At 39.0% G+C, this 26456-nt stretch overlaps 1 protein-coding gene across 1 annotated transcript in view; it reads left to right on the top strand.

Annotated features, from left to right (window-relative positions):
- Window positions 1-1627: 1627 nt before the first annotated feature.
- CNTN6 (contactin 6) overlaps window positions 1628-26456 on the top strand; it is an 82104-nt gene continuing 57275 nt past the window's right edge. Inside the window, exons 1-2 of the mRNA XM_009584050.1 lie at window positions 1628-1799; window positions 17878-17973. Coding sequence (XP_009582345.1) covers window positions 1658-1799; window positions 17878-17973 — 238 coding nt within the window. The 5' untranslated portion in view covers window positions 1628-1657. The remainder of the gene's footprint in view (window positions 1800-17877; window positions 17974-26456) is intronic.

Genomic DNA, 26456 nt, shown 5'->3' with positions numbered 1-26456 from the left:
GGGGGGGGCGGGGGGAGCCAAAATACCCCAAAGCAACAGCAAAAACCTAGACCAACTAAAGCAAAACATAAAAAAAGGAATAGAGCAGAGGTACGGAAAGGTCAAAAATCAGCTGTGATTGGTAGCAAGAATTACTGATGGTCCACTGTTGTACCTAAATTTCTTAATGTTGATGCATTCATGAAGGAGGAGGCAGTGATTGGCAGACCCAGATAAATTATTTAATGTTACTAGAATTTGTTCACAGAATTCAATGGATTTCATATTTTAATCAGTCATTACTCATCTTTAAAAACAAGAAGTGCCCACTTGAAAGGTCAGATCCTCGCTTCCTCTGTACGTATTTGTCAAGATTTCCCTTGGAACACAGAATTGCATTTCACAGCACAGTTTGAAAATCTTCCTCCAAAAGAACAACTACCTGTGCAGTCTGATTGTGTAGAGAAAGGTCTGTGGGTGATAGAAGTAAAGTATTGTGCTGTATATCCAGGTCAGATCTTCCAGCAATATAGTTATGGTGCAAGTTTGCTTCGGTTTGTTAACTGTGGAAACTACCATCACTGTCAGTAAGTTCATCTTTGCAAATAACAAGAAATAGAAATTTTTTATGCTGTGATCCTTCAGATAATTAACAAGACGACAATTGCCCTGGTTTCAAGGACTGCCATAAAGCCTTCTGCAAACCCAAAGTGAGCCATTAACAACTCTTGCGCGGTCTTTGCATCCTATGGAGGGGTAGGCATCACGCCCACATAGGTCAACAGAAATGATACAGGCTTAAGAGATGGTTGTGGTATGAAATTAGGAGAAGAAAATACGTGGTTATGTAGTTTTAGGATTGCTGACAACCTAAAGTGTGGCAATAACAAGCCCAAAGCTTGCAGACATCAGTGACTGAGGTCCTTTATTCTTCCTTTGGGCCTCATGGGGACAATGAAAATTCAACCCTTATGTGACTAATGGTAAAGCCAGAAAATTTCCCGTCTTAAAAGATATAATAGTTATTTCTTTAAAAAATAAATTTTATTTTGACATTTGTAAATAGCTGTGTAAAGTTGCAGACACAATCCATTTTCTACTTAGTGAACTAACAGGCACAAATCATGTTTTAAAATAGCAGCATTCTCATCATTAAATTATCAGTCTCAAACTTGCTGTATAAAAACTTCTCTCTGCTTTCATCTGTCCTCTGAAGTGTAATCCTTCCTGATCTATATCTCCAAATCATTTTTGTAATCAAATTTATGACATCATTTGCAAGGACTGTAAAGCACATTCAGGTACCATTTATATTATAAAAAATAAGGTGTCTGTAGTGGAGGCATATACCATACTCTCAATTGGATGGATAACTTAGTTTGTATGAATAAGTTATAATTACTTTTTGTAGACATTTGGATGAACACTGGTGACTTGCATAAAAGCAGTAAAGATTTTTCAAAGAACAGAATTATCGATATCATTAAGATTGATATAAGAAGCAGTCTTGTGTGAAAAATTATATAATTTTGTGATATTTAACTACATTTTTATCATTACAGGTATGCTACAGCACACTATTTAAGATAAATATGAATAGGCTCTGTAAATTATAAGCATAATTTGATTTTTTTCCCCTCAAAGGTGGAAGCAAAATGGCACAGATATTGATCTTACCATGAGTTATCACTACAGGTTGGTTGGAGGCAGCTTGGCAATCAATAACCCACATAAAAAACAGGATATTGGAACATACCAGTGTTTGGCCACAAATTCATTTGGAACAATTCTGAGCAGGAAGGCAAAGCTTCAATTTGCATGTAAGTTGGGAAGATCATATTTATTGGAGCATTATTTTCCGATTAATTCTGCACATGAACTGTAATTTATTGGATAATTAAAGTATCATCAGTGATTCTGTTCAAAAGGTTTGGCTTACTTCAGCAGTGCTTATTCTTAAAAAAAAATTCATTCCCAGTAAATATTAATAACAAAAACAGACATCTGATGGCTGCTAGCCCTCAGGAACAAAAATAACTTTCAGAAAATTGAAAGGTCAAGGAAGATGAGTGCAATTATTTTAACTTAATAAAGGTGTTTCCACTTTTTAAGACAGTGCTTTCTTTGCTGTATTGCAGGTAATTACAACCGGGGGGGGGGAAATGCTGCAAAAAGTTAGGCTTTCTATTTTCTATAGCGTAATGAGGTCTGAGTCATAAAAACTTTGCACCCCTAATTCCCACACTGATGTTTTGTTCCATTAAGAGTAAGAAATGTTCTTTTTCCTTACACAGTGTGCAAAATGGTGAGCTATGCTCTGAAATGTTTCATATTTCAGCTCGATTGGGTAGAGCGCATATGCTCTCTTGAGACGATTTAAAATTTATTTTAGACTTGCTCCCCCTTTCACTTCTTCACAACTTCACAATCTTTTTCACAACGTTTATGTGGTGACTGAGTTCTGTTAATGTCCGGGGAGGGGGGGAGGAGGGAGGGGACACAACAGCAACAACAAAAAACTCCAGGTATTACCTCCATTCCTTTTTCTTCAGTAAAAAGGTCTGAGCTGTCTGTTGCTGGGAGAAAGCAATTGTTTTCAAACCTCATTAATAAAACATGTCTCTAAAGCCAGCCTTGTGTCGCTATTTCAGACACCAGCAAACGTATTAATTATTAATCTTGTTCCATTTCTCATAGCAAATCTCATGTCGCAGGGGTTATACAAAGGAGACATTAGAGGTCAGGATGGTTCACAGACTCTCTTTGAGTAGAGCTGATTAAACGGTATATCGCTAGTACCTCATTTAATAATGTTTTACCCTGAATTTCTCAAAGAGCTTTTGATTCCCAAGAGCTGGTCAAATGGAAACAAAAATTTTGATTCATTATTTTCCCACTTGTTCTGAAACATCTTTGCAAGCCTGCCTTCCTGTATGGGAAATTATTTCAAGATCTGGAGATGAAAATTGTTTAGTGACAGAACAATTCCCATTTTAGAAAGAAGTAAGAATAGATGGCCACCTCAAAATTGTGTGTGGAATCTTTAATCCCCAAGGAACTAAGAGAGGCCAGGAATGGAGCTGGGAAAAGACCTAAAGAAAAGGAATACCCTCAAAGGAAGGCACTGAGGAGGTATAAAAAATAAAAAAGGGGGGATAAAAAGGAAAAACAGGAATATCTGTGAAAGAAGGCTCTGGTAACTCTTCAGCATATCATATTACTCAATTATTTCATCTTTTTCTGGAAAATTCTAACCTTGATTCAAATTCCTGGAAGCACTTTGGTTTCCCATTCACTGCTCTCCCAGCCCATAGGGAACCACACTGGCTTGGTGCACCAGCTCTTGGGATATAAAAGCAGCTCTTCTGGCCAGTGCTCCTTCACATAAAATTGAATTGCAATTCCTTCCCATGGTTTTCTGTGTTTACTTTTACCTATCGCCATTTCATAACCGTGTGGGGGACCAAAGCTAGCTCTGGAAAATTGTCTTGTTTTAACTCTTTGCAAGGAGAAGAGTTGGGAGAAAGCTGAAAGAGTGAAAGAAGGGAAAGAAAGCTTAAGGGGAAAGCCTCACTGCTAAGGAAGAGAGAGGAGAAAAGTCCTTTCTCAGGATGCTGGTCCATATTTGTCCCTACATTCATAAATGCATCCCTCATAGTCCTCAGGGGAACGAAGGATGCTGGTTGGAACAGAATGTTTCATCTTCAAGTGCTTGTTGGAAATGTGGTCCTTTGGATGTTTTCCCCAGTAGAAAAGAGAAATTGTACACCACAATGCAGTTTGCTTTATGAGACCGAGTTTACTAAGGATCTAAACATGGGTGTGCATCTTCCCATGGAGAGCAAGGGGGCTCTGCGGAGCCCTCTTGCAATTCCCCCACTCCTGGTGCGGCCGCAGGCCAGGGGTCTGCACTCAGACATGCAAACCCGAAAAAATCATGTGTGATTTCAGGCCTGTCTGAGGCAAAGCACATCTCAGTGCAATGCAGCCGATGCTACTTAGCAGCTAGAGGACCTGTTTGCCAGAAAACAGACTTTGTCAATAGCATTAAGTATTTTCAGCTGTTAAACACCAGTTCTTTAATACTCCATGCTGGTGAAGCATTGCCTTTGAAGTACTTAACTCACTAATAGCTTGAAGTCTCATGCCAATATACGATGATCAAAATGAGCTAAATATCAAGCATTTCCTTTATTTAGGCTTCATATCCCTACCAAGACACTTGCCAAAGTTACTGCGAGGAGCAGGTCACAACAAAGTTGGGTCTCATTTGTCCACAGCAGCAGACAAACCCACAGCTACCATCCTGCTTTAGTCCTCCAGTTCTTAACAGCAACCATATAATGGTAAATATATCCCATATTCAGGAAGCACACTACTTTTTCATTAGCGGTGACAGACATTTACATCCTTTCCCATATAAAAGAGAGGACAGACAAACTGAAGGTTGTCATTTACATTGGCAAACACAAACATGCAGGAAAATGCATCAATTTAGTGGCATCACTGTGAAACTATGAGTTTTGACTTGTCTTACAATAGAAAAAAACATAGTACATGGAAAATGTTATAATGACCTGATGAGAATAGTAGAACAAATTACCTTGAAACAGTTATTTCACAGTTAATGTTTTCTTATTTCTTATTTTCATGTTGCCATCCAATTTACTACTTTGTTTCAACCAATACTTCAGGCTATATCTTAAAATCCAGGCAGGCGGGCATGTTGATATTATGACACTTTCATTCAATACCTAAGGAAATGGGACTGTTCCCTGAATTGGGCTGCCTGGCATATTATTGCAATCACCATGATAAATAATTGAATCAAGCTTATTAACCAAGTAACAGGGTTTATGTGTATTTGTCTTTTTACTATAAGGTAACTAACTCTGAGTTTGAATTAATGATACCTCTAGAAACCTATTGTACATCTCAACTTAATATGTGAAAAATACTTTTTCCTCTGTTCAAGATAGTGAGCTCTCCAAGTTGCAAAATAAATGTGGTATGAGATTAGAAATATGTCTTCAGATTCAGCTGGAGTTTCATGCTTATCCTCTATTAAGAACAGAGCTGCCAAATGAAAGCTGCGGGAGGAATATTGTACAGAAGGAAGTGGCATAGATTATTAAAGCTACAAGCTGAAAATGAGAGACAGCATCAGTGAGAGAGCGCAGAGCTAGAGCACATAAATGCATTAGCGGGATACATCGGATGGCAGTCCTAAGTTATTTGTACTTCCTGGCAAAGGTTTGTTTTGTCATAAATAAAGTTGAAAGCTCCCTATAAATCCTGTGCGTCTCTTGCTACCTAGCAAGCAGTACATTTTGAAAAGCTAACGTGTGTTTTGCAAGAGCTGGAGCTGTTGATCTGGATCTTCAGTCTGGTTAAAAAGCATCAGTGCCAGACCCCAGCCCGCGTAGCCAGAGCCTGTCGCAGACACAGGGGTCCTCACGTAGATTTGAGCTTTGCTCCCGAGACACAACCTGCCACCCACATGGTACTTTCCCCCCTCCAAGTTCAGTATTGACATCCAACACAAGGTCACCAGTAACTTCAGCTCTATGTAAAGGGAAGGTCAAAGACAACTCCATGGGGAGTCCATCTTTGTGAACTATACATGAGAGTCAGCTTGAAGAAAGAGATGGGGACATGGAAGGTTTTCCTTCAGGTTTTACACAACTTCCAAAACAAAACGAAGATGCTTGTGCACAAGCTTCCCAGACATCACAAGTTTTGCTTCTCCTGCATGCACATCGGAGCAGACACCTCTGATGAAGCAGCTGCCCTGAGCCCCGCCACCAGCAGAGCCACCTCCCGAAGCCACCGCAGAGCCCGACCAGGCACAACCGCAGCAGCTATCGCTTCTGAGCCAGAGATAGCAAGATCACAGTCATGTTCAAAACTCACAAAAGAAAAAAGCATCCAGGTTTAAAGAAGTATTTTGATCAGTAAAACTGGAGTCTCTCCTATTCTGTGGTGCCAAGATGCATTTATATGCATACGAATGAGGTGTTTTGCAAAAATCTATTTTTATTAATGAAGAGCATCTAAATTGCATTTCATGCCTTAAAAAAAACCAAACAAAAAACCTGTTAGAGAACTACTTAAATATGGCTTCAACCAGAACTCTATCCCAAGGCACACGGGGGATTTGTTTTAATTATTTCATCAGTTTTAAGTAAAAGTAACTGTGTGCAAACAACTGGTCTTGAGGGAATTCCCCATAACTAGCTGCAGCAAAACAGTCTGTCCAGGCCTGTTACTAATTCTGATATGTCTCTAACAGAGACATTAACAGATATGTAGGAGAAAAAAGTGCAAATAAATAAACTCGGAAAAAAGTACTCCACCATGAAAAAGAATCACTTGTGAACCTAATTCATAACTATTCAGGGCATAAACCCAGAAAATTCAGTATTAATTGAAAACATCTAGTTGTCTAGGGATCTTAAATTAGATTCTCAGTCAAATTGTTCTACCATCAGTGACAAACAGTCATAATGATTGCAGCTTTCTCAGACCTCAGGCCCCCATTATTAATCATGAATTCTGAGAAACAATGACAAAAATTTAAATTCATGAATAGGATTGGTCATTTTGTCCTGAGCCACACAGGAGGGCACACAGTGGGGACATTAGACCAAGTATTTAGAAGTTACCCCCAGAAGGATTTTTCCTTGGCATTTTTGGGCTGCAACCAGATTCTCACATTTTTCAAAGGGGTGCTCAGGGCTTTTACTTGGTGCTTACTCTTAATAGCATTTTTCTATGCACACATCCTTCTTTCTCTGGGCCAGGGACAACGTGCTCACAGCAGCGTGGAGGAGAGCAATAGTGCTGGAGCACTTGGAATAAAATCTGCAGATCCCGAGTGCTCTCACGTGCTTTTTGTCAGAGAGAAGATGACAGTTTGCTGAAATAACAAATTAAAGAGGCAATAATTCCTCCTAGACAGAGTTTTTCCATTCTGAAACATCAAATAATAGTATATCATTATCATTTAACCGTTTCAGGGGAAATATATTAAAAGCAATCAAGTCCATTTAGTCTTTGCTAGATCATGACACTCTGAGCATTAGCAAAGCCCTGTTAGTGTGACTGTCTGAGATGCTCAGCTAGCATGAAAGCCCACTTTTCATCTGATTACTTCATCATGTTATTTACCTTTGACTGCACACAAATTACAGAAACACCACAAAGCAATACAGCATGCCTGAAAATGTCATAACCCTTTTTTACTTGTACTATATGCTTTGAAACAGAAAATGGAGAAATCAATACACTTAGATCAGATAGTCTGAATTTGCAAAGTCTGGACTTGCATGAATTTCAGTCTAAATGGCACATACACTTCTGGATTGGTTGCATTGTGGTACTGTGTGCGTCCAGAAATCCCTCTGTAACAATTGTATTTGATTAAGAGGTGTGCTAGATGTTGTAACTACCACCTTGAGTAAAGCTCTCTGGGTCTTTAAACTGATTGTTAATTCATCACTGCATGCGAGGGCTGGCATACTGATCAGGCTGTCTAGCAGCTTATATTGCAAGAGTGAACACTGCAACTTCTTTCTTTTTCAAAAGAAGGTATATGCTTCTCAATTTAGTGTTCAGTAGGCATGCAGGGATGACCAACTGAAGAGCAAACAGGAGGAAGAGCTCAGCTTTCCAGTGGCAGAAGCAGGTTGCCATCAAAGAAACACCCCCCAAAGTTTTCCTTCATTTACTACGTTCCCTTATCCTCTATAGGGACACTTCAGTTAAAGTCATAGACTTGCCTTTATTCGCATCATTCTATAGCCTAAAAATGTAGGCTATGTATGTAGTAACATAGTAGCCTGAGTAATGCATTAAGCCTACCTCTCTGTTTTGAAAGGGCTTCCTTATGTATAATGCAGAAACATATCTCAGCTTCCAGAGATGTGGGGGATCAGACATAACCCAGTGTCCTTTCCAGGCTCTGCACAGCCCTCCTGATGATCCTGGCAACACCTCACAATCTGCATCTTCCCATGAGCAGGTGAGGAAAAAAATGCAACCTGCAGTAGCAACACTCCCTGCAGATCAATCCTGTCTCGAGGATAGAAATACTACTGGCATCTCTCTTTATGTCACTAAATAGGCTTACAGCTCAAAATTGCCTTTTGGACTTTTAACCTCAATTAAAGAATCCAATATAACTACAGCAGCAGTACCTACCTCTCCCTGTGTATGGGTAGGTGGAGTGCAAGCTTCTGAATAGAATAAGTTACAGTAAATATATCAAGAATTCCGTTTATTACTTGGAAATAAAGCCCATATTTTGTCAAAATTCTGCCTGGAGTAAAAAGAAACAGAACTTTCATTTATCAATTCTGATTGCTATGGACACTTTGTGCCAATGCTCCACCACTCTCTGCAGCAGTTCCCCGTGGTGGGAGTCTACATCAAGGTCTTTGCTTAATGGATGGTCTCCAGCAGCCTCAGGCTTTTTTTTTTTCCTCTTCTTCACAATGTTTCCCCACAAAATTAGGAAAAACATGGTGAGAATCTGATGTGTACTGCTGTAAGGGGTCTGTACGCTGCTCTAGCCACTCTGAAGTGGGGCACTGTGTTTCCTTCAAGGCTACTTTGAGCAGAATATTTGCAGAGAACTGATAAGTGATGCAGCTTATTCACTCAAAGACCAAAAATACTGCAAGGCCTCACTATGTTCAGCTCATCTTTCTGTATCTCTGTTGAGCTTTCCAGTATTTATTTCTTTGCAGAAGTCTGTGCATGCACAGGCTTAAGGAAAAACAGGAGCCATCAACCACCATCCAACAGCGATGAAGCAGGAAGCCTGGAAGGGTTTCACCTGCTTGCTGACAGGACAAGGCAGGGCGATAACAGCATTTCTGTTTTAAAGCTCAGATACTACGAGAACAGGATTATGCAAATATCCAGTCATTCCTGAAGACAGAAAGAACAGCCTGGAATCTTAAAACCAGAAGATATGGATACGTCTACATAATGAAGGGGTTTTGTTTTCTTCATCATTCCCTAAAGGTTTGAGTCCGCTCTGTGTTCTCAGAGCCCATCTAATGTCCACTGACACCAAATGCAGTCATGACCTCCTCTCTCTTGTTAAACACACAAACTGGAGCTGATGGTAGCAACATTCCCCTTTTATTTAATGTCATAGCAGACCAAGCAGCATCAGCTGCATTTTTCTCTCTCAAGTGGTTTTAAACATCTCTCTCATAGTACTTAACCACCATGTTCAAGTCTACGCTGTGCCAGGACCCTTTGTTAAAGCTGTTTTATTCCATTAGGTTAGTTGCTTAAACTTTTATACTAAAAAGGAGGCTCTCACTCCTCTTGTACAGTAGTAATTCTTTATCTATGAAATGGAGACATACATTACAGAGGTGTTGTAAGGAGTGTTACAGGCAGTGAGGTAGTCAGATAAAGTAGGAATAGAGAATGTATAAGTATTTGAAGATTATCTTTTAGTTATATATTACTTACTATTCTGTAGTTCCTATAAAAGTGTTTATCCTAAATCAACCCATTGCAAGTTGTATTGGAAAAGCAATATATGTGATTGAGATACGGTAGATAACAAAGCATCTACAGGTTCCAGTGCTGCTAGATTCCAATTGATAAAATTTAATATTTTTGAAGGATAAAACCAGTCTGTATTTGCAGTCTGGGTGATTTTCTTTTTATCTGCTCTACTTTCATTGCAGACAATATGAGTTGGAGTCCAATAAATTATTGAATGAAATATCCATATTGTCTGCATGAGCTTCTTCATTCTTTGGTGTGACAAAAAAAGTTACAGGTGGAGGCTTGCAAGGGGAAAAATATTACTGAATTAAATTCTCTAGAATAAATGACTCACTTTTTTGAATAAAAATAATGAAATTAGTTGATTAAGTTATTTTTGCAGTGAAGGTTGATCCTGTCTAATACAAAGGTTTTAAGGTACAAGACAAACTTCTCTATTCCATAGCTTATGTTGAAGAAGGAAGAACAGTGTGTGTTGTCGGTACTTTCCACGGCGCAAAGGAATAAGGCCACAGGCATAGCTTTGCTCAATAGGCAAGCCACATCTGGTACAGAGAACGCACTGAGCTGTAAATATTCATTTCTGAACACTACTGAAAGAACAAATAACATGTACTACACCTGAAATCCCACTTACAAGATTCACATTCAAAAATCCTTTACATCAATCACTCGGGTAAATCTTGAAATTCCCATTGGAAGGGAGTCTTTGTTGGCTTTGCAGCTGGAATGAGCAAGATAAAGCAGTGGTGGCTGGGGATAACCCAAGGTAATTCTGCAAGAAGTAATTCTGTGCTGGATCCAGATGTCCAGAGGGCTGGGCAGGAATTTGGGAAGGGCTGAAATATGCACGGACATGCTTGTTACACACATTCAGTAGTGCATGAGAGCCCTCTCTTCCTTGCCATTTTTTTATTGTACATATTATGAGCACAGACTATTATCTTGTTGATAGAAGCCTTAAAAAAAGAAATTAATAGCCTGAAGTGGGACAGTGGGGTGCTTAACAGCAGGACCCTGGACATGGAGGCAAAAGGGGCTCTCTGCAGGACCGGGGGTATGGCTGCTCACTGCCAACAAGAAGGTCAAGGCAAGGGAAGGGGAGAGTTCATGAACCATCTCTACTTTTTTTTCTCCTGGGAAATCAGGTCTCTGTGGGAGCAGGGGGAAATATAAATGAAAGAAGTCAGTTTTGGGTAAGAGTTAACAGCCCTGCCAAGAGGTAGTTTGACACAGGGGCCAAGGCCATCTTCAGTGTAAGTCAGTTAAATCGGTGTGGTTCTGGCAGGGATAAATCTGGCCCATGAGGTTTAGACTGGGGAGAGAAATCTGTTTTTAAGAGCACTCCAATCTGGAGAAAACTCATGCAGATGGTGAAGTGACTCTGTGATGACAGGTGACAAATGAACTCTGCTGTGACAAGTGAGAGAACTGTTCAGGAATATAAAATATTAAAAATATTTTTCTTATGTCCCCCTCCCTTTGAGAGGGTCAGATCCTCAGATACGCTTCTGGCCTGCAGATGAGGTTTGGGATAAGAACCCTAAGGCTGCATCAACTCTTACTGCTCTGTGTAAGTCCTGTGGTCAGTTCAGAAGAGAGCTTTAATATTTTATACTGCTTACTCTGTAAAAGGGGAAGAAAATAACAAAACCCAGATGTAGACCAGCACTACAGCTTCACGGCATATGTTTCTTTGCACTGGGTTTCTTGGTGCACAAACAAAAATCAAGTCAGCTAAGGATTTTCTTCCCCCCTGTTTAATTTAATTGTGACCTTCCATTTTTTCCTCTCTAGAGAAGCCTGATATTACTTTGTAAAGGGCATTTTCACTCTTTAATTGAAAAAGACAATCAGGCTGTGGCAGAAATTATTGTTCCCCACCTTGAAAATTAGTGCCTGGATTGGCTATTCATACCATTTAAGCTGAATTGAAGACCTGGGGCCCGTGTGGATCCTAATGTGTAAATTACAGGTCCTCTCCCCTTAGAAGCTCCAAAGCAATTTAACTAAATAAAGGAGCACTGATGAAGGTCCTCAGTTGATTATGCAGCTCTGGAGAAGGGCAAGACCCAGCAATTGTGCTTTTTCCCCTCGGTTTGGCAGACTGCTCCATTGGGGCAGAGAGGAGCAGGGCTTTGGGGCGAGAGCAGCAGCAGGGCTCTCCTGGTGGCCTTCTTCAGGGGGGAAGGAGAGGGCAACTTTCTCTTTTAAGCAGTGTGGGATGCAGTGTTCACCTCAGGTGGAAAACTAGAACAAAAGTGGGAGTTATGGTTGATTTTTAACCTGTCCTGGTGAAAGGAGACACTCAGGTGTTGCCCAGGCTCATCCTGGCTGAAGCAGCTTCAAGTCCTACAGACCCTGTGATGTTACAACACTGCCAAAGAGGAGGCTCACACATACTTCAAACAGGGAAGGAGAAGAACTCAGCAGGTGTTTAGTGGAAAATGCGTGTATTTAAAAATCAGGAAATAGGAAATGCTAAGAAGCTTTCAGACACCTTAATTAGAGATAACACCTCTCTCAATCCCAGAATTGAATTCATAGAAAATCAATGAGAACATTTAAAAAATTGAGATTAGATGGTAATGGGAAAAGATTAACGTAGTGACACTATTATCAAGACAAAGGAACTGTCAGAGGGTTTGTTTAGCAAGTTTACTACAGTTTTGAAATCTAAAAAAAAAGAGTTTGCCTTCCAGTGAAAGTTGTAGGAAATGAGATTAGCCATTCCTTTGGGAGATATTTGAAGAAAGATATTTCCCATAACACACCCTATTGGTAACCAAGCTGCAGGAGGTTAGTACTTGTCTCCTACAAGGCGATTCAGTACAACAATACTGAGGAGAAGCAAGACACATGGCTGGATACGCCATGGAGGTCCTCTGGAATGGTCTGAACAGATGATCACAACCTTCTGACAACAGACACAGCCTGTGTCTAAAAGTGTTTTAGCCCAACAAAAGTTTGGGACTTCCAGTATGTGAAAGAAATAAAACCAAACCCAAAATCTGGCCAACTGTGGGACCTCCCAGAATTTGAGATAATATAAAAGATTCAATAAGTTCCATTTTTTTCTATCTGCAGCTACAACAGACCTGATTCCCTCTGAATCAGGCATTGAATTCAGACCCATGCTTACCAATGGGCCCTCTAATTCATTAGTCACAGGCAAGTGAAGGTAACTAATTGTCAGCTCATAACACAGGTGTTAGAAATGCTTATAGCAAATCATAACTATGAGCTGCTTTTAAAAACCGCTGAGATTGTAATTTTTATCCCATTTCCCTGCGAGAGAATTTTATTGTGATACATCACATCCAGTTACACCAATCATATTGCAATACATCATAGCCAATAAGAAAAAGAGAAGAAACTGGAGCGGATGTGATATATCACAATTTGACACAGCCACACGGAAATGTGAAAAATTTTATTGATTTGTCCTCAGGAGCATAGCTAATTTATAAAGTGCTCTTACTGCTAATGCCTTAACATTCACTGCACATTTCAATAACAAGTAATTACAACTATAGTATTTGGGATTATGTAATGACAAAACATTTATGAAAAAAATCAAAAGTTCAGGAAAGCATGAAATTACATTAATTCAGATGAACTGTTAGTAATTATGCAAGGTGATAAATTGGACTTTCTCTAATTGTCTGTAACAATGTCATACATTAAAATTGCTGTTTGGTAATACAGAGATGTCTTACGCCTGTTCTTAAAATGGACTGGTTTGGAAGAGCTACACCTATCCCTGAGCAGTTTAAGGAATTTCAAACACAGGATTGGGAGGTTGAAATGAATGAGTTGCCACTTGGGATTAGGTTTTTGTTCCTATCAGACATATTTAAGAAGTGGTTCCCTAATCCCAGGAAAACTGACCATGCCTTCACACATTCTGTTGTGCAAGTTAAACCTACCATTCTAACACTTTTAAGGCAGTTTTATATTAAAAAAACCAAAACAACAGATGTGTGGCAAATAGTGGTGGTGGGGAAATTAGAAGATATATATTCATGATACAATCAGCAATTATGTCAGTGCTGAGATTTAAAACACTAAAGAAAAAAATACTGTGTGGCTGAAAGTATTAATTAGGCTATTAATTAACACAAGTACTTAAGCAGGAAATATTTGTGTATATCAGTTACATTTGTTTCTATCTCAATAGATCATCACTTCAAGTAAACACCTCACCCACCGTTGCAGGTTTGCTTGCCTTCCGTACTCAAGGCTACACTGATGGTCATCCTCATTCAAAAATGCTATTCTTCCCACCTTCTCTTTTTATTGTAATTGAAGACTTGCAGGCCATATCCTTTGCTGCCATAAATCGGCATAATTTCCTTGACCCCAGTGGGATACTATTGACTTACACCAGCTCAAAAAAGCTCTGGCCCATTTCTTCTCCCCATTCCTCCCTTCATACCTGGTAAGGAGCTGAAAGTCTCCTTCACCTCAAGTATTCCCACTTACATCAGAGCGAGCCCTGTCATTCTCTAATCCAGTTTCCACAAAACGCCATATGTTTTTGTGTTCTGAGCACATACTTTTCTTGCTTAGGTCTGCAAGTGTTCCCAGCCGAAGATGATGACTTCTTGCCACACACAGCTGAGTCCATATATTTCCACTCTTCATTGTGAGGAATCACTTGTTCACCTGAGCATTTTGCTTAGCCTACATGACCTCATTATCACATCCAACTGATTAATTGTGCTATACCAATAGTAATCTGCCAACATGCACAGTGCTGGAAAATAGTTGTTTTTTTTGTTAAAAATCACAGCTGAGAGAGCAATGCAGTGCGAGGGAACTCGTTGTTCATAAAGTGAGAAATACAGACAAAGAACGGAAGAATTTATGTAGGAACTAGGTGATAATTTATTTACAGATCTCTGCAGAAACACTGAAGTTAGCAAATATACCATCTGCTAAATAGTCATACTATTCCCAAGTGCATATTAGCAATCTAAGTGTGTGCCAAACACCTGATCTTAGCAATCTTCTTTGATCCTCTTTTTGACAAGCAACATTATGCTTTATTAGATTATGTCATGTTATGTTATAAAGCCATGCTAGGTAACAGTAACTGGGAGAACAGAGTGGTTGTGCTCTGTTGGGCAAAAAGACTGCTTCCAGCAAAAAGAAACATTATTTCTGATGGTCCACCTCATTCCTCTGTTTATCACCTTGGGCTACATAAAAGATAGACAGTTTTGTAACTCATTATTGAATCCCATCTGAATGAGGTGTCATAATATTTCATAGGAGATGCTGCCTGCCTGGAGAAAGGGTCCAATAAAGATGATGACAGAAGTAAGACTGACTCCTCTAACAAATTATTTTTACTCATTTTGCTTTGTTTTACTCTTTCAGAGTTTTTTTTAATATGCAATGATTCTTTATTACAGAGACAGACACTGAATAAATTTATTTTGTACAATTATTTATCAAAATCAACTTCAGATAGAGAAAAAAGCTCATTCATCTTTGGGCCTACTAAATTTTTTGGGGTGGGGAGTTCTAAAAGATGCAGTGTGATGAGCTCAGAGTCAAGCACTGGAATGGATCATCTAAAGAAAATGTCTATCCCTAGAGGTCCTTAAAAATGGGTTAAATGAGTATCTATTAGGAAGGACATAGCATACTTGTACCTATGTCATGGGCCAAAGGAATACATTAAGTGACCATTTATGTGCATCCATATCTCCTTTTTTTATACCTACGATTCACTAGTGAGTGTAATGGGATGAAAATCTTCTCTACGGCATTAGGAAAAGCTGAGCTGCTTTGTATAACTGAACTATAAACCTGCTATGAAAGAGCTCAGACTCCTGCATACAGATTTTGAGACTCAATTTAAGGTTGAAAAGTGTAGCTTAAAAAGGCAAAGTCAACTTTTTCCCCCACATATAATCAAAAGTAGTCCTGCTAATTATAAAATAGTGGATCCCATAAAAGATCTAGTACTACTGCTTTTTCAGTATTTAAATCAGGGATACTTGTCATGATTTTAATGGAGAAACACAGACAGGCGATACAGTTTCTAAAATTAAAGTAAAAATGATACCATGACATATCGTGTCATTAAACTAAGAATTGCTACTAGCAACTTATTACTTTCCAAAATTTATTCCAATTTCAGAGTGAAGTATTACATAGTTAATTCTGAATTGTCATGAAAACCTTTTGCTACTGCTGCACTGCACTTCCTTTTTTTCCCCCCCCTCCTTTCTCAGGTGTCTCATAACAAGTGAAATTTTGTTCTCAGCAAAAAAGTAGACCTGATTTACCATAGCAGCAAACATTGGAAACCCATAGTTATACTATATATATTTTCCATAGAGCCCAAGAATTTTTTTTTTTTTTTAAAACTCCATTTGTATCTAGAAACTGTACAATCTGCATTGTATTAGTAGCTCAGGGAAAGTGATAAGAAAGCGAAATGTGACCATTTTTGTTGCTAGTGCCCAAATCCTGAAATATCTGGATGTTTTGCAACTTTCCAGTCTTTTTCTACTTAAGATAATAAATAGGAAAATTCGAGGATCTTTTTTTCCATACAAAGCTGGCCTCTTCTCCCTACCTCAGGGCAGCCAACCCAAGCAAATTCCCATCTAATGGTTTGACAGTTGACCCTGGGGCCTCTTTTCCACACAAATATTTTGTGATGGCCTTCTCGGAAAATGTTGAACCCACAGGAGAGAAAAAGGAGAAAGCTGATAAGTTTTCTCAGACTGAATTTTCAGAACAGGTAAATAAATAAATCCACACATTTGGAGATTGGACCAGTAAGTACCTTCTAAGTATGAATCCAAACTCCAGTTGGTCATATTATATCCATCCACTGTTTTCTTTTCCAATTAGTATTACATGATGGAATAAAACTAAGTAAATACTTTTTCTTTTTTTTTTGGCCTTTCTTGTCTTTTTTTGTCCCTCCAGACTACCCAGACTGCAAGACAGAGATCTAGCCAGTAGGCAATTAAAAGAACATCAGAGTTTAAAACACTTTCCCAGTGTATTGACAGGTACCATCTATTGTGGCTATGACAGCACAAGGAGGTGTTACAAATGCCTAATTCAATTCAGTCACCTCTGAGTAGACAATGTCTTCACAGGAGAACGATATACAGGAGATGAAGAGGAGGAAAAGAAAAATTAACTGTGTAAAGTTCAACTAAGGGGGAGAAAATTGATATATTGACATAAATAGCTGAGCCTGTACAGGTAGTAATCATTATTGCTCTGACCAACAAGCACTGTTTCTCTCTATTGAACTCTAGATCAGGTAGTTCTTCAGCTGATGAAAAATGGAACAATTGTTTGAAACAAAAATCTGCAGCAAGGTAAATAAAATAAGCTTAAGGCAAGCAGTATACAACACTATGGAATGAAGATTTTTAAGGGCAAGCTGATATTTATTACATTAAAACATACTTTCAATGTATTTCAAAGCAATCCTTTCCCAAAATACTCTGAGAAAAGTAGTAAGTCTTCTCATTAGGATGAGAACTGAATGAAAAAGTAAAGAATCAGTTTTTAAAGTACATCTATTGGGTCAGGTTTTGTAACCAAATTATTATTTAAAGGGAATGAGATTGATAAAAATACTTCCACATCTTGGTGAAATGCAAGAAAGCAGAAGAGATTGAGTGTGATGCTAGATTCAGTAAAAAAAAAAATAATAGCCATAAAAAAATCACTTATGGGAGATAAGCATGGTCATGTTTATACAGGAGATTTACCCAAACCATCACATGATTTCCTACTGAAAGTATTCTCTTTCTTCCTTTTAAAAGCAGTGCTAAAGTTTGAGTCAATTAAAGCATAACTACTTACTGCAGCCAGCTTTAGGACAGAATAGACTCATTAAGGATACAACATACTTTTACCATCATTTAAACACACATTCTGTGGGAGTCCTGATGATGTTTAATTATCATCTGTATATATAGAAAAGCACACCTGCTTTTTATTTCTATAGAAAAGGAAAGAACACAAAATGCTTTTTTCCTACTCATGTAGCTTAAGAGTCTAAGAAGTTCCAAAAAACGATCCTAGAAAAAATCATGGAATACTACACTAGCTTCGCAATTAGGAATTGAAAATACAAACTCACAGGGTTAGAGTATAACTGTTTTAATAACAGGTATTTCATGATTGCCAAAGGACTAGATACTAGGTTGGAAGAGCTATTTTTCCATACAGTGTGGCAATTCACATACTGAGATTATACTATGCTACTGAATATGTGAATATGTTCTTGTACATAAGCATTGCAAAGCTTGGGGTACAGTTAGGTATAAATCTGACAGATAATAACTGCGTCTTGTTTTCTCCTTCTCTCTCAAGATCTTGAAAATTTTGAAACGAAAACAAGGAGCACAGTGTCAGTCAGAGAAGGACAAGGAGTGGTTCTGCTCTGTGGTCCTCCACCGCATTACGGAGGTATGATGAATGGCCCTACATTGTGTGCAGCCTGAACATCGACTGCTGTAGCTCAGGAGAAGTAGTCTATGCAGTTCCCTGCCCGATTAGCGCTGGAATTAATTTGTGCATGATGTGTATGGGTTTACAACAAATTCAGATTTCATTTCTTTAAAGGACACTGGGGTTTGCACTTCTTAAGTGGCCTTTTTTATTATTCTGTGGTTACTTGAGGGACTAGAATGTGTCATCGCTCTTTGGGTGTAAGACAAGCAAAGAAAGCATGAAGGTCTAAAAGACTATCTCCTGACATGACTGGCTATCTCACATAGAATGGCAGAAGGGCAACCAACAGCAATTCTTTCTACATTGAAACCATTTCAGGTCTGAGTGGAATGACACTCTTTTGCCTTTTAGTGCTTGCTACTTCAATTTTATAATTTGAATCCTGCATTTTACACATTAGATTTGTCATGAAAATTTGTCTTCTGTTCTTGAATACCTGATTCTCTCCTTCCCAATAATCATAAAAATCATGGAAAAATTTAGATTGGAAGGGACTTCTGGAGATATAAACTCTCTGATTAAGGAGGTCTGATTAGATCAGGTTGCTTGATAATTTTCAATGCTTCAGGTAAAGAATGAAAAGGATATTTCTGGGGAACTGATTTGGGGATGCTTTGTGTCTGTTAGCCATTGCCTACTACTGCTTCTTAACCATAAGGCTGTTTTTGAGGTCTTCCTTTCTGGACAAGGTAAAGTCCAGATGACAAACAATGAACCAGTAATGCATTTAGCATGATGTTTCAGACTTTTCATCTAAGACAACCCAAAGCATGGGGCACAATTTTCTTTTTCCTCCTTTTTATAGGCATATTACCACCTCCAACATCAGCATTTACAGAACGATACAAAGGCTTGCACATGTGCATACACTGCTGCTGTCTTTTTTTTCTTAACACTTTTTGTACCTACCAGAAGTGAGAAGCTCTTGAGTGCTCTTTTGATATTTATTTTTTCTCCCCAATATTGACTCTTGCAAGTTTTGAGGCATATACATTCACAAGTCTCCTCCAGGAGTGTTAAAACTCAGATCAAAACTGCTTCAGATCTTTTGAAGTCTGGAGTAAGAACTATGGTTTCCTAACATAACTAACTGAAGGTGGTTGGAAATTTTTACCTGGACAAGCAAGTGTATATTAATAAAGGGGAAATATCAATAGCATAGTTACCAAATTGCCTTGTTCTGGGCTGAAAGAATCAGCAGTTCTTACGTGACTCATGTCCTGCCTTTGGCAGGAGTGACCACACATCCAAAGGAGATGCAGTTTTCTGTGTGCTAGCTCCAACATCCTGCTCTCAGCAACGTTTCCTCAATTCTTAAAGAAACAGTTATAAGACAAATTCCCATGAGAAGGTAAATAGTGATCTGTAAAGAGGATGCAGTATATCAGGGATGTAGAGAAACCCATCAATCAATTTAAAGCCCGCAAGTCTTGAACAGAGAGGAAATGTCAGTTCGCTTAGTGTTTATAGCCATATGAAAGAAGTATATAATCAAGGAGATGAAGTGAAACCTGGGCCTTAAGGGCAAAAAAGGATTGAAAGAGTTCCTGAAATGTATCAATGGGACAGGCAGAAAGACAACACATATATCCTTGAGTCGGTAAGCTGTATATTTTCCTCTTGCTGTAGGGTAAAATTATGATTTGACAAATAGGAATGAGTAGAAAAAAACATTCAGAACAAATAAATAGTTAACAACTGAGTTCACCCCAGATTAATTGAACTGACAAAATGGTACCTATGAACAAAGCCTTTGCCACAGTATTTCTTAAGCTGGAGACGTAAGCTGTTGACCAACAGGCCCAAAATATACATTATCTGAAATAACAAGTCTCTAGAAAACAAGAAAGTGAGTTCTTTTATCATGCATAAACACTGTCTTTATGATCCCAAATTATATGCCATGGGGATGAAGTACATGGTGTGAACTATGCTAAGTTGTATATGATCTCAGGATGCCCAAGAAGTTGTTTTTATTAAAGAGGATTGTGTATTTAGTTCTTTTTTTAATTAAAACCCTTGCCTCCTACTCACAATACCTACAGGAGAAAGGATTACTAGCCTTGCATACAGCTTCCATTACAAGTTTTCTGTACAGTACTTTAAATGTGACAGGAATTAGATATCAAGGAATTCAGAAGATATATCATACCAGGAAAAGAGTTGCCTTTCCTATAATGTTAACATGAGTAAGACAACACAAACCATATAATATGTCCTATATACTAGGAAACAAAACTGCTTTTAGAATTTCCTATCCAACTTAGTAGGTACAGCCTATAACCAATGCAGACTTTTTGCTAGTATGAGCATTTACAGGGAAACTGAGGTTAACTGTTAGGGTAAAAAACACCAACTATGCTCTTGGAAAGTGGTTACCATTGAAAAGACACCCAAGGGAGCCAGAGCAGATAGATACAGCCCTTCGGGCACTCCTTCCTACAGACCAGCTGCTTCTTTCCCCTGGATGAGTCACTTAACAGACCCGGCCCTACCCAGACATTACATAGAGGGAAGAGGAACATGGTTCTGATGGTTACTGGCTTTGTTTTCCTTTGACTTGAAGGAAGATGGAGAGCCTCTGTACAGCAGTTGTTCAAAGCAGCTACCATTAACATAGTTGTTTTGGAGTAGGATGCACTGGGTAAAGCCTCTTGCCTTCCTGCTAACCTAGGAAGTCTGTATCTGCTTCTTCTAGCAAAAGAAACAGAAGGGCAAGAACCTAAGCAAGCAAGGAGTTTTTATTAATTGAAGTTTCTTCCCATATAACATCAGGAAGTAGGAATAGGCAGATAGAATGAGAGCTCAAGAAATATTTCTGTTATCTATAGTATCTAGAGAAATGTTTCACTTCTTTTTCTACCTTTCACTGCAGAGACCAACACATTGCCAAGCTTATCTAGCCCTATAGCTCAAACAGTCTGAAGTTAAACTTCCTGCTAGGTTCACAGGAAAGCAAGCTCTGCAGATATTATTAGGCCACTCAGCTGTTTATCATATGCTGTAAGTACTTTTCCACATTCAAAAGTATTAAAAACATTTAAAGCTTAAGTTTAACCAAACTTAGTTTTCTGATATAGTTGATAGAGACAGCTCTGCTACTGCTTTTTTGTAAAGCAAGACCACACTGATAACCTATTTTCACTTATACATGAGAAATAAGTGATTTCACTTTAATAAGGGATAGAGAATATATTAGGTAGCTATGTGATAAAAATAAGAAAAAAGTTACAGGAGGGTTGCTCCAACAGTTTTCACATCAGCTTTAGACCTTAAACTAACTCTCAGAGAACAAAAACCATGAGGAGTTGTGTCAAAGCTATACTAAAAAATATAAAACCAAAAGAGAACCTGCTCTATATTGCTATGAGCAAACATCAGCGCTTTCAGTAAAGACTAAACACAAAAATAAAAGAAAAAAGACTCACCTTTTAAAGGCGTAGTTTATATCTTAGGTCAAGCAGGACATTAAAAATTTGCTGTAGTTAATGAAAAAAAAAAACCAACCAACATAACCTGTAATTAGCTTTTAAAAGAAAGAGCAAATCTGCCCCATACTACCTGACCCAGGCTAAACCCTTCATTTCCTCATCCAGCCCCTCCTTGCCTATTTATGCACCGGCTGCTCTCCAGCCTCAGCTGTTGTTATTTAGGAGGCTCATTAACACACCTTAGAAAGTTCAGCATGTGGCTTTCCTCCCTTTGTGAGGGAGGCTCTGGAGTGCAGGAGTGGGAAGGTAAGTGGTATTTCTTTCTCTGAGAAGTGTCTTCTCTATCTTAAGTTCTTTAGGTCAGCTGTTTTTTTTTCCCCATGTAATCAACATGTAATATTATTTTATTATCAAAAAATAGTGCTTCACACAGAGCTAGGAGGTAGAGAAAAGCATTTAAGGGAGAGGAAGGAAGTTTGAAGAAGCCTTCATTTCTGTAGCTATATATGAGCCTGACCTGACTATAATTAAGAAGCTGCTGCCAAAGTGGTAATATTTGACACAAGACTGTGGGGTGGCCTGTTATTCATTTGTTTTCTTAGAAGCGAAGTCTGATATAAGGCCTGTTTCCTTCAGGCTGGCTCCCTGTAGAGCTTTAAGGAAGCTGCTAATCTCGTTAGGAGCAGCAGGATCACTCATGCATTTGTATTTACTTGTGCATAAGAACTGCCAGGGTTTGAAGCTGGGATGCTGACTCTGTAGGCTTCTCTCTATGCTGATGTTACTATACCAAGGCTATGTTAAAAAAGCGAAACGCTCTTAAGGAAATAGGAGTCCTGTGGACCTGCTTAGTGGGGGAATATGTGAAATCCTCAGCCAGCAGAAGGGCGGGGAAGGAGGTGCACTGAAAGCAGGGTGTGGGAAAGTGGGTGTGTGGAGAGGATGGGGTGGGCTGAGCAGTGCTGCCTTATGTAAAAGGGTGTTTGACTTCTGCCTCAGGTTGTTTCTGCATTTTGTATTAAACAGTCTACCTGATAAAATGCATAATCTTAAAGCAAAGGTTTGAAGTGGATCTCCCTTTATAAAGCTGAGTGCCTTAGTCATGGGTTTAGAGTCCCTTTCTCTCTGCTCCTATTTTTCAATGCTCCTATGAATCGTTAATCCTTTCCTGCCAGCTCCGGCAGGAGGGGGAGAGCTCTTCCCTGAGACCAGCCTGTAGCTGTTCTCCTGCAGAACAAGCAATATTGATTTGAATTTGCTTGGGCTGAGGAAAGCACTGAAATGTTGTATTCCCTAGACTAGTATATCAGGAGTGATTATCAGCTGCTTGTCTTCTTTCCCAGCTGTGCTCTGAAAGAAAGTGCTCACAGCTGGCAGGCGTAGGCAATGCTCTCCTGCCTTCACCTGGCTGGAAGGTGAGGTGGGGTTAACCTGCTTTTGGGGGCCTCTGGGATGAGAAGGGAGATTGGCACCACACAGTCGCCTGCCTTGGATTAAGAAAAACCAAACACACCCTGGGACTGCAGCATTAATAAAATAGCTCATGCTCTGGCATATGCATAATGAAGTCTACATTGCTGTAATTATCCCTCCACTGACACGTGGCCCCTCTGAAGTAAAGGCAGTTCTGGGCTCTCCAAGGCATCTTCTCACGGAGTCAATAACAGCATTGGGATCACTGTCTTTTGAGAGCAAATATCATTTTCCAGTGTTCAGTCCTCAAATATGTTAATTTGGGCTGAGACCAATCAGCTGTACATGTGAAAAGGAGCTGTACTGCGATATTTATTATGCCATAGCTAGACAAAATTTAAAAAATTAATTACCTGAAGGTGATTAATGTTTTTGAAGCTTGTCTTGGAAAACACATTGACACATAGGTGTTAAATTAAAAAATTGAGGGTAGAAATTATATGAATAATACTTCATTAGTAGTTTTTGTGAAGTAAATCCTGAAACTTTCATAGTGCTCTGAATTTTATATCGTCATTATTTGTAGGTCCAGATATGAGAGGGATTCTCTCTGGGTTTAAAACTCCATAAGGTTAGCAGATTTTCTTTGTAACCCAGGGGTAAATTATATTTTCTATCTGCTTTTGGAACAAGCAAAATTTTTACTGTAAGCGCTTTCCTTCAAAAGCTTGGGGGGGAGGGGAGAAACACATCAATCTGGGACCAAATTCTGCTTTTTTGGTCCATATCTAAATCACCACTGAGTAAGGACTCACCTGAAATTACTCCAACTTGCTTCTTACCACAGACAGTGGCACCCTGTGATCAGTGAACATTTCTCTGGAAGGGCTCCCTTCCTCAACTTCTTCTCTCCCTTCTGCCCCACTACATAGTTTTACCTCACATGTTTAGTTTTCTAAAACATCACACACTAACTGTAGTGAAAAGAGCAATAAGAAAATTGGACTAATTTGTCTGGTATAGAAAAACCTCTATTCCCTTACTTCAGGCATGTTGATTCACCTTCAACATCATGTGAAAAGTGGTTACTCCAGGGGGAAAGTTGCAGCCAAACAGGTCTATGCACAAAGGAAAAAATGAAATAGAGGAGAAAAAGCCCACAAAAATCTTTGATGCTGATAATGGCTAAGACTTGTGTAAGACCTTTTGTGCTGAAGCCCTTTCATAGTGGTCTCTGAAATTCAGTAATTCTGAGACTGTCATGGCTATGTTGAAGTGTGATCCCAACTGCTATCCGTTTCAGAAATCCTGTGGTTAAATGGAAAACAAAAAAAAACCTACAAAATTAATTGTAACTTTATTTGTTCTTCCATAAATAGCTGGCAGCAGCAATTTTCAAGTTCATTTTAGCTAGACTTCATTAGTAGGTTACTGTCTCTTTATAATTTCCCTTCTGTGCCTCTACTACCTTCTGTTCAGCATTACCTTCACCAGACTCTTCCCAGCTGCTGATTTACTCACGCGAATGAATGTAACCCTGAAAGTGATGGCATGGGCCTTTTGCTACTTTCTCATGCTCATTCAATGTGTCTGCTCCACATCCGATTTATTCAAAGTGACCAAAAATAGGAATGTTTAATAGTAGCTTCTTTTATAATGCAACGTTAGATTTTCTAGCCTATTGATGTTGTCACTTAACTTTCTAAGAAAAGATACTAAGGGAGTAGACTGCTGGTATTATGCCTTAGAAGAGGAAAAAAAAGTTTGCTCTCCAAAGTTTGGTTCCTTTCTCTTGAGATTTCATCCAACTCCCATTGAAGTCAATTAAAATTAGGGTTTCTACAGAGTTTAGTGGAGCTGAATTAGGGCTCTAGGCAAGTATGGCCTGTGGGTTGGTGGTGATGAACCTGCAGTCAGATGATCAGTAGTGTTTATATCTCTCATACTCGGGGGAAAAAGGATTTAAATATGAAAAGGAAGGGCCTGCCCTTGTTCCCAGTTAATGGGAAAATTCATCAATAAGCCCCAAGGCAATGGTGGTGTACAGACAGGGAGAGAATAACAGAAACTTCAGAAGATAAAGTCAACTGGAACCCCCTGAGAACTGAAATCAGGACAGACAATGACTGGCTCTCTGTTAGTGATTAATTAATTCACAGATTGACCTCATGAAGAATGTCTTTGTAGCACAAAGTTGGTTTTAATAGAGTTTTATTAGGATTCATATACTCTATCCTACACAGAAAATTTACTTGCATCATCAGGTCCTACAGCACGAATCTGTTTTTTGATTGCATGCCGTAAGATGGTTTGAAGGTCCTTCGTGGGCATCCATTTGGTGTCTTGGCAGGTACGGTGGTGCCCTGTTAGAGTGGGTCAGTGCTTTCTTCAGCCCTGTAATTGGCAGCACCAGAACTGGTCTTTGGGAAGAGAACCTCCAAACTCATTTTTCCTCTTTATCTTGCTTTTTAAACTACCTCCAGTTTATCATTAGATACACTAACCTTCCATGAAAGTCTATGCGTCCAGCTATCAGTGGTTCAACCTCTCAGAGCAGTTTTGTTGCACATAAGCCCATATGCGCCTTTGTATAGGTCTGTGTGAGGAAAGAAGCAAGGGTTCCAGCTGTCACAAAAGGGACATCAGGGCACTAGCCCTCAGGTGCTCTTGTGAAACCTGAGGAGATTGCAGATACATGGTATTTCTTCCACCGAAATCTCAAGTTTACAACATACTGTTTAATTGAGCATAGATTAAAGTATTTACCCTGCAATCTTCTGCATTTTCTTTACAGTCCCTAACTTGCAGGTTAGAGAACTTCAAAAAATGAATTGAAAGCAGAGTTTTGCCCACACCAGTCTTGTTTGTCCAGCCAGACTATAGTCAAACTTTGTGCCTGAGACAGGAACATAGTCTGTACCTAGTATGTCTCTGAAAGACATATGGGGTCATGGCTACATTACTTATACCTTGCTATAGGCTGATCCTCCCTGTGCAAAAAACCACCCATCTCCAGATTTCCTTCTGTAAATAGATGCTTTAACCAGGTACCTAAAAGTACATGGGCATGCAAATGTGAAAGCATGATGCCTTTATCTTGAGTGTATGCACATGTATACGTACACATGTGTTGTATTATGCTATTGTAGGAATTGTTGCATCTTCTAGGTTTACTGTACATCAGAAAAAAAGTTTAGCATTAAGCTGTAGTAAAACAGAGCCTATTGCAGGATTTAGCCAAGTATAGAAAGTGTCATTGATTGCTCCCTGGAGACGCATCATTTCTAATGAGGGTCCTAAAATGTTAGAAGATGATAACATAAAACTCCACAAAACTACTGGAGTTTGCAGACTTATTACCATACTGTACCCATGTTGTAACTGAGGGGGGGAATGAAACGTAAATAATCTTTTTCAAATGGGAATGTTGATGGGGGAAATGTGTAAAAATGAAGCTGTTGGCAGAACACTGTTAGCTTATGAATTATACATTTAATTAAGCAAAGCTAAACTGGTAGATTTTGAAACTTCTGATTTACTGTGTCTTATTAAAGACAGAATTTCAGTCCTGCTCGCGCTGTTGGGTGCCGGCAG

Source organism: Fulmarus glacialis, unplaced genomic scaffold (assembly GCF_000690835.1).
Source record: "Fulmarus glacialis isolate BGI_N327 unplaced genomic scaffold, ASM69083v1 scaffold3248, whole genome shotgun sequence".
Lineage (NCBI taxonomy): Eukaryota > Metazoa > Chordata > Aves > Procellariiformes > Procellariidae > Fulmarus > Fulmarus glacialis.
This window is presented reverse-complemented; position numbering and strand designations above follow the sequence as displayed.